The sequence below is a fragment of the Notothenia coriiceps genome, unplaced genomic scaffold, assembly GCF_000735185.1.
Source record: "Notothenia coriiceps isolate Sejong01 unplaced genomic scaffold, NC01 NC01_scaffold00037219, whole genome shotgun sequence".
In the NCBI taxonomy this organism is placed as follows: domain Eukaryota; kingdom Metazoa; phylum Chordata; class Actinopteri; order Perciformes; family Nototheniidae; genus Notothenia; species Notothenia coriiceps.
In genome coordinates this window covers 9,094-17,974 of record NW_011369920.1, presented here as the reverse complement: position 1 = coordinate 17,974, position 8,881 = coordinate 9,094, and the positions used below count along the sequence as shown (strand labels likewise).

General features: G+C 40.6%; 1 protein-coding gene and 1 long non-coding RNA gene across 2 annotated transcripts in view; one reads left to right on the top strand and one right to left on the bottom strand.

Annotated features, from left to right (window-relative positions):
* The window catches only part of LOC104964374 (uncharacterized), an 11,594-nt gene extending 5,312 nt beyond the window's left edge, over positions 1 to 6,282 (bottom strand). Inside the window, exons 1-2 of the long non-coding RNA XR_800406.1 lie at positions 6,004 to 6,282; positions 1,881 to 1,886 (exon numbers count right to left, since the gene is read on the bottom strand). This is a non-coding gene — a long non-coding RNA (uncharacterized lncRNA). The remainder of the gene's footprint in view (positions 1 to 1,880; positions 1,887 to 6,003) is intronic.
* Positions 2,505 to 8,881, top strand: part of LOC104964375 (interleukin-10 receptor subunit beta-like) — a 15,413-nt gene continuing 9,036 nt past the window's right edge. The window contains exon 1 of the mRNA XM_010793128.1: positions 2,505 to 2,672. Coding sequence (XP_010791430.1) covers positions 2,618 to 2,672 — 55 coding nt within the window. The 5' untranslated portion in view covers positions 2,505 to 2,617. The remainder of the gene's footprint in view (positions 2,673 to 8,881) is intronic.

Here is an 8,881-nt window from a genome sequence, read left to right as displayed (position 1 = left end):
CGGATCGTCACCTGCGTGCGGCCCCCCTCTACAGGCTGGGCCAGAAAACCTGGCTCTCCACCAAGGATCTACCCCTACACATTCACTCCAAGAAGTTGGCACTGAGGTTTGTGGGTCCTTTCCCACTTTCAAGAGTCATTAACCCTGTCTCTGTGCGCCTCAAACTCCCCAGATCTTTGAGGGTCCATCCCACGTTTCATGTGAGCAAACTCAAGCCAGTTCGAGAGAGCACTCTGGTTTCCGCCTCCAAGCCCCCTCCACCACCCGGATCATTGAAGGCGGCCCGGTGTACACAGTCAGGAAACTTCTGGCGGTCTGCAAACGGGGCCGAGGATGACAATTCTTGGTAGATTGGGAGGGTTACGGCACTGAGGAGCGTTGCTGGGTCTCCTCGACTTTCGTTGTGGACAAGACACTCATCAGTGACTTCTATGATCGTCACCCTGAACAGCCTGGGCCGTCGGCCGTCGGCCCTAGATGGGTGGGTACTGTAGTGTCCCACCAATTATGTTAAGTTGTGTCATGTTTGTGATTGTCATGTTCATGTTAATTTAGTTTATGTTCCACTTCCTGTTTTATTTTTTACTCTCCTTGTCTCATTCCAGGTCCCTTTACTTCCTGCCTTGGTTCTTTTTCCCGCCATCGTCAGTGTCTGCCCCGCCCCTGATTGTTTCCACCTGTGCCCTATTGTCCTGTCTCCCCTTGTTATTTGTCGGTTTGTCTTGTTCGTTGTCCCAAGAAGCCAGATCCAAGCCATCGCTTAAGAGATTCAGTGTTTTGCCTTTTTCCCTCCATGTGAGCACTTTACTTTTGTCATTTTGTTATTTCCTCTAAAAGAGTGATTTTGTTTTTGCAATTAAAGATTTTTTTTTTTCAAACCTTTTTTTGTCTCTGGGTTGTGCATTTAACTATTGAGTCAAGGTTCCTAACACATGCATTATGGACAATATATGTAGGGGAAAAGTGGTAAATACAACAACACCCTATCAATTCAGCACCAACTAATTTGAGATGTAGCTGTATTAACCCTCCTATTGTCTTCGTTTACCCCCTTACTTTGGTGTTTGCGGTCAAATTTGACCGGTCCTGTTTTAACTGCTATTACATTAACACAAAAAACATTAATCATCACCAAATGTCATTGAACACCCTTTCAAACTGTAAATATTGTATCAGACTACTGGTATACATGGAAAACTGCAGTGAATATACAAAGAACAGACACTGAACATGTATTGTGAATGCCAGGTGTGATTCACATGGGGGGATTGGGCATGCATTTAGGGGGGTGTGTGTGTGTGTGTGTGTGTGTGTGTGTGTGTGTGTGTGTGTGTGTGTGTGTGTGTGTGTGTGTGTGTGTGTGTGTGTGTGTGTGTGTGTGTGTGTGTGTTTTATCTGATCCGGATGGTTACTAATTCCTTTTCTTTCTTTCTTTGCTCGGGAACACCATGGGTGTTACAAAGTTGACTAAATCATCCAAAATTCAATGAAAGTGGTGATCAGCAATGTTTGTTCAAATGTCTACTGTGAAGGATATCATAAAGCCTTAATGCAATCAAATGTAAAACAAAAAAGTTATGATTGATGAAAGTATTAAATCGGTCAGATTTGACCCGAAGACAACAGGAGGGTTAAAGCTCATCAGAGTTAATCAATTCAAAAACAAAAAATAGAAAAAACTGTTGAACTAAGGCACGCCTGTGCATGCAAGCCTGCAGGAGGAGCTACACCTGAGGCTGTGCAGTCATCATTCAGTCAGGGTGTTGGTGACACACTGCTGAAGCTCCATTGACTCTTTAACATTCCTGCAGCACTGCAGGAATGTGGTTTACTGCAGGGCGGGTTGTTTGTGGGTGTCAATGTGGTCTGTTTGTTCAAACACTTTTCTGGATAAGGGATTGGATAGACCACAACTAAATACATTTTGTATAACGAATGAAGGCTGCTCTGATCAAGTCATCCTCGTTTGGTTTTGGCATGATGTCACATATTTCCATATACAATGGAAATGTGACAACATGGGAATTCAAAAGAGAATGTCGTGACAGTTTTCTGCTTGAGATGCCAAAGGGACACTACTGTCAATAAAATCTGATCAAACTACACCCAAGTGCTAAAGTGTATAGCTGAGTTTATGAGATGTAATCACTTTATTACACCTATGGAAAAGATGAACGATGGCTATGTGGTGGTGTTAGGTCATCTTCTCTTGCAATAAGAAATGGGTAGCCTCATGAGTAAATCAAATACATGATGTATGCTGATCTTTAAAACCCACACAAAGACTCAAATGAATAGGTTGGAGAAGGAATTAGAAAGCTCGGGAGACGGAAGATGTTTGCTAGGGATGGCATGTATGCATGTGGGATAAAAGTATTGTTACAAATATTTATTTTTGACTTATTTTATTGCTTGTTTGATGATTAAAAAAGAAAACATAGTAAAGAGTCATTATAAAAAAACAGATGCTTTATGTTGGTTTGACTTGGATATTATTTTGAAAGGAAACCGGAAGTCCACGTCCAATCGCTGGCAGTTGCAGAAGGTGCACATCCAGCGGCGGAGATTCTGGACGGAGGACTGCAAAAAACAGTCAATACCTCGAAGAATATCAACCATGTCTGCTGCTTTCTACGTTTGCTTTCTCCTCTGGTGCTTTCAGATCAACGCAGGTAAGTTAGTTTGCTGTTTAACATTCGTCATTGAGTATCCCGCACACGTTACCTGTTAGCTCATTTGGCAGTGGCCGTGGTGGCTAATGCTACATGTTAATTTCTCTAAAACACACGGTTTTAAACACACTTAGCTAAACTGTGTTACATGCCTAACGTTAGCTCTTAGCTTTTCATTACGTTACTTGATGTATTGGAGGTCTAAACATAAGGAACGTCCACTTTGGCCTTGTCTTAGCCTGTTGTTTTCGGTTTCTAGCGAAATTAAAGATGGGCACATGCATTTCTGTTAGCGAGTCGCACAGTACTACATGTGTTACGGTTACAACTGAAAGATGATACATGCTAACATTTAAGCTAGAGGTGCTGAATTGGTTTATTGTCTGAAATGCTCAGATAATCAGAAAGTGCTTCTGTGCAATGAAATGCAAAGTCGGTGCTTCCTGTGATGCTAGATGGTTACAAGTAGAAACACAGGTTTAACATGCTTCAGTTTTAGACAATATGAGTAGTACAAATAAGTTCACTCAAACGGTACAATCTAAGATCAATCAACATGTTATGGATCATGTAAAAGCTGAATATGCTGTTTTCATTTCAAAGCAGGGCAGGTTGATTTATACAGCACATTCCAACACTAAGCATTGCAAAGTGCTGTACAAAAGAACATTACAAGCAACTATTATATTGCAACAGAAATGCATTTTAAAGTGAAACTTAAATACATTTAAAACAGAAATTATATATTTTTGTAAGCCTTGTTTTAATTGAAGTTATAGTTGTAGTACACCTGCAGTTTTCTGGTAGATTCTGTGTAATTGTTTTATTTGCAGTATAATACCTGACCTCTTCTCCACGCTTAGTTTTGCCTCTGGGAACAAAAGGCAGAACACCACCTGACAATTCTGCATGGTTCATGTTGTAGCAGAAGACCAGCAATGTGTTTTGGATAACACAATCCCTCTTACTCACACACACTTCCTGCCCTGAAGCATAGAGAAACCTGCTTGTGATGTTTGGCCTCTACCATCCACTGTAGTCAGCTCCTAGTTTCTGACCCTGTACGCCTGTACGTTTGTTCCTCAGTACAAATGAGGCCGTGATTAAAGTTATTCAAAACATACACTTACTTACACTCCGATTATCAAAATAGTATAGTAGGGCTGCTCTTGACCAAATATTGTCCTACCAATAGTCTTCAGTTCAATAAATGAGTCGGCTAGTCATCGCACTGTTATGATGATTCATTGTATTTATTTTTGGCTTCAGGAAATGGCTTTAGTTCCAGTGCATAGAAAGAACGTTATGACATGACATCCTGGTACGTTGGGCTACATATCAAATAAAACTGTAATAATGAGGCTTATAAATATATACTATGATGAATGATGCTGGTAAAGATTCTTCCATTTTGTTCATGTATTCTCTCAACACAACACAGCACAACAGACAAACACCCAAAACGAAACCACTCTTGGACATAAATGACTTTTGACTAGCTCCAGGAAAAAGTCAAAGGGGGTTTTCTGCCCGAGGCGACAATGCAGTGCCCAGAAGGAGTTTAATTTAATTTTAATTTAACTTATGCAAATAATAGACTAATGAAAAATTGCTCGACTAAGACTTTTTGAGCCGACTGACGTTTGTCCACTAATAGGGAACATTCTTAATAAATAGAGGCAGATTTTGTGAAAGCATGTAAACATAACCTCTTGACATACAGTGTACACTTGTTAGAGGAGGACGGGCCACATATCGCAATAAAGGTGTAAATGTAAATAGATGTTACAGTAAGTCTGTTTTAGTGTAGAGAACATGTGACCATAAAAAGCTTGTTTTGATGCTTTATGTTCCTTTTTGAAAGAAGTGGAATTTTCTCAAATCCCTGGCCAAGCTCTGCATGTCCTTGGAGTACAAATCATTTAGCAGCGATAAGATGTAGCCTATGTTTGTGTGTTTGTTGGCTAAGTAGAGCTTTCCTTTTCCTTCCACTCAGAAGACATTCTTTATAAAAGGCCCAGTTCACAACATCGGATATTTATTTTTGAAAGAAGAGTGCCTCTGTAAACCAGCTCCTACAGAGAGTGTTGCATTGTGGGTTGTTTACACTCTTATTGTTGCGAGCAAATGTCAAGTCCGGTTTTTGTCTTTATTTTTAATTCAGCCCTAAAGTCTTTAGATATAGAAAGCAAGGCTCTCAGGATAAGGACTCTCTTTTCCTCAGATTCATTGTGTCTCGGGGAAGTGTGCTGTACAAAATATTCTTCCAAAGCTGATGTTCAAAAGCCAGTGAAATGATCAGAGCTAATGCAATATTCAAAGTGTACTTCAGTCAAACAACTCACGTGTTTCTTAATATGTTTATTAGAAGCAGCATATAGTTTGAGTTTGGCGTCTAGGCTCGGGCCTCATCACTCCACAGATTTACAAAGAACATTGAGTGATGATTAGATAACTATCCCCCCCGAGCCTACAGGTGGAAGCTGGGGTGGAGCTGGGGTGGTGGTGTGTCAGGCAAGCATCAGCAGCAACATGAAACAGAGCAACATGAACGTAGCAATAGCAAGTGAACACAGCAGTGGCAGCAGCAGCAGCAGCAGCATAGCGAGGCAGAGGCAGGAAGACCTGGCAGCTTAAATAGAGCGGCATGTTTAGGAGAATGTGTTTGGTAGGGTGTAAGAGGGACGAGGTGCGTCACGTGTAAATGTGTCATTGGTGCTCCAGTTGACTTCCTGAACTAGCTCGCAGGCTTCGCCCCATGTGTGATTGAACAGGATTAGTTATTTGTAAAGCTCGACTAAATTCTTGCAAAACATTTCATTGTAAGTACCTCTCTCAGCTAAGAATGATAGAGTAGGACTCCTTTTTCATTTGTTTGGTCAACATAAATCAAATTGACCGGTTTTATAAAGCTGAGCCTAGGCATTCATTCCACAATATGATTTATCATCCTTCAATAGATCAATTTTGTGATAAAAGTTATGTATTAAGATATGGTGCAAAAAAGCCATGTATTAATTGAATTGCAAGAAGCAGGCTATTGTGGTATGGTTATGAAATGAGTGATGAGCGATATTGAGGAAGATTTGAGCCACGTTGGCCAAACGTATACTCATCCACCTCCATCAGGTGACGGGTTTCACTTCTGTTTGACTGTGATGCAGTTTCACTCATACGCATATGGTGTGCCACACCTTTAATACCTGCGGCCCGATGTTACTCAGTGCTATGGAATCTTCTCTGTGGGGGCGAAGGAGGCTTTATCTTTACAACATCTGTCGTGGCTTCTTCCCTTGTTTATTTATCAAGCCACTAGACGCCTTAAAAAGACTTTCTTCCTTTATATTTGTGTTACTTACAGTTTGAAGAGTTGCTTGACCTCCGATGGTTTGGATGGTATTAACGATGTGCTTTTTTAAAATAAAAATAGCAAACTTTTACATGTGCTACAAAGAAAAGAGGCCTTTACAATATTCAAAACAAATAAGCAAAACTCAAATAAAAATAACAAACCACTTAGGTATTCTTTCTTCTTGATAAGGCTTATATAACTTACTAACTTAAAGGGTACTTTAACGGTTAAAAACTGTTCCTCGACGGCGTCTTTCTAGCAGGTTGCCCATCATTGTCACTTTAGAGTAGGCACAGTGGGAGTTGTAGTCTTTAATAGTCTGTTGACCACAGACGTCAAAATGAGGTGGCCTTTCTTATCAAATGAAAATACTGGCTCTAACAATATCTTAATGCCCTGCAGGTGAACACGCAGGGTTTTCAGTAACCTTTCCTCTTGCTAACCAGAAGTTTTTCTAATGATACAAGCACTTGTTGACTGGTGCTATTTGGAGCATTCGGATACATTTAGAATTATATTCATCTCAGTATAAATCTGGCTACTGTTTTAAACTGGTTATTGTCCTACAGGGTTTTATTTGTCCTCATTCGCTAAACTGATTGATCGTTTTTGTGTCAGATGAAAAGCAAGATTTGAAAAAGGTCACTTTTGATCTTATACAATTGTCATGAAGTATTTATTTGACAGTGTTTTGAAGTGTTTCTCATCAAACGTTGATTATACCAGCTTTATAGATAACCCTGGCTGGCAACTGTACTCAATTCTACAAGTTTGCTAATCAACAATTTGGCTGTTGATATAATGCTCTCTACATGAACGATCTACACACTATCTGAGATGGTTCTGTCCAAGACATACACCACTCTTTGATTCTTTATCAAGGTATTTGGTCAAATCAAATGATATATTTCAACAAATTAGCTACCTCCATGATGCAATCATATTCTAGGGTTGATTATTGCTGCTTTATGATCTTCTAGAACAGTACAATAAGTTCAGAGAGTAACATCACTTTACTGTAATGCAGACTTTAAACGAGGAAAAGACAATTATGCCAGACCAGGGTTTTGTCTAAACGGGTAACGGGGGCTCTGCGACCTCTTACTTTTGACGTGCGCCCTCATACCAAATTGCTGAAAATGTGCCCCGTACATTTTGAAGTGATGCCAGAAAACAATGTTTCTGTTTGTCAAAAACGGTATAATTACTCAAAAAAAATGAAAATAGAGCACCAGACGACATAGACAGCTTTGTTTTTACAGAGCTCCGATGTCGCGTTGTTTTTTAAGTCCGTGGCGCCATCTTGTATACAATCTTCCTTCATGTGCTCGCGAGAATTGATATATATATATACAAGATCAGCGCCATAGTATTGCCCTCATACTGTATTTTTCAAAAAGAAACCTGCATACTATGACATTTACCGTAATATCTAGTCTCATATCACAATATCGATATACTGTCATTTTATTGGACTGAGTTGTTTGAATCTCACTTAAAACATGTAGGCTGATCGTTTTACACTATTTACCCTAAATGCTTTAAAAAGTGCCCTTAAGAATCATTACTGGTTGTGATCTGATATTGATGGGTCATATAACTCAGCTCTTACATTTTGTTTTGTTTTGTTTATTTATAGCCCAGCGTTTTTTTGATCAGTTCAGTTCTTGAGGGCAGCTCTGAATCATGGAAAGACTGATTGTGAAACCATAAGGGTTTGATTTAGCAAGTTGAAACGTGATATTTGAACCGCACTGCGGAGAGGGTGGTGTTGGTCAGACAGTACAAAAAGCATTGCACAAGAAAAAGAATGAGGAACTGAGTCAGTGAGGAAAATAAAGTGTGACCTCATCAGTCCACAGGGACCTATGAAGCTTAGGCACACAAAACAGACAGATCACAGTGAGCTCTAAGAAACAGTCTCTATTCCTCCCTCAGATTTCCTCTTTTGGTCTTTCAAGGTCAGTTTCCGTACAGTCATGTGGGAGGCCTCAGATAATCGTGGCACAGTTTTACATGTATTATTGGTCGCTTGTGTCGGAAATCTTCAGTAAAGACACAATAATACAATTCCTACTGTGCAGACAGGTGTCTTGCTGGGCCATAATTACTCAGCGTGATTATTTGTTCCTCTTTCTTGAGGTCCCCTTGCTGTAAGCTGGATATTTAGCTTGACTTCCTAGCATGGTTCTTCTTTGCTCAGGTCTCAGACACATTAAAGGTGCCATGTCATGGCCATTTCCACTGATCATAATTCCATTGTTGAGGTCTAATAGAATAGATTTATATTGTGCAATTTTCCAAAATCACTTTGGTTTCTCATACAGCATCTCTGTAAACTACGTGTATTCACTGAATTTCACTCTCTGCCTTTAACGGCTCGTTGTAGCTCCAATAGCTCCAGCCCCCACCCTCCCTGTGAGCACATTGTGCTCTGATTGGTCGGGACGTTGTGAATCGCGCTGAGCTCCGTGGAGGTGTGGTTTCCTTGTTTAGCGACAGCGAAACACAGCCAAACTCACCCTGAGCACACACAAAGTCACAGCCGAAGTAAAAACAATAAGTGTGGCTTGATATTGAGTAAGAAAAAGGTTGATAAACGCTGTGAGAATGGGTCTGCAGAGAGAATTTCGCCGCGATCCCAACTGTCTGTTATCAGCCTGCAGTCAGGGAGAAGAAATCAGCAGAGCTGCATGCACTGAATGTGTGTGTGAGGAAGTCCGTGGATTGGTCAATTTGGACCAATCAGCGGGGGCTTAACGTAACGGCTCCGCGGACGTAACGTAACGGCTCCACGGATTGGTCCATTTGGTTCCGGGAAACGCATGACATCATGAGTTACCCGGAAGAATCAATG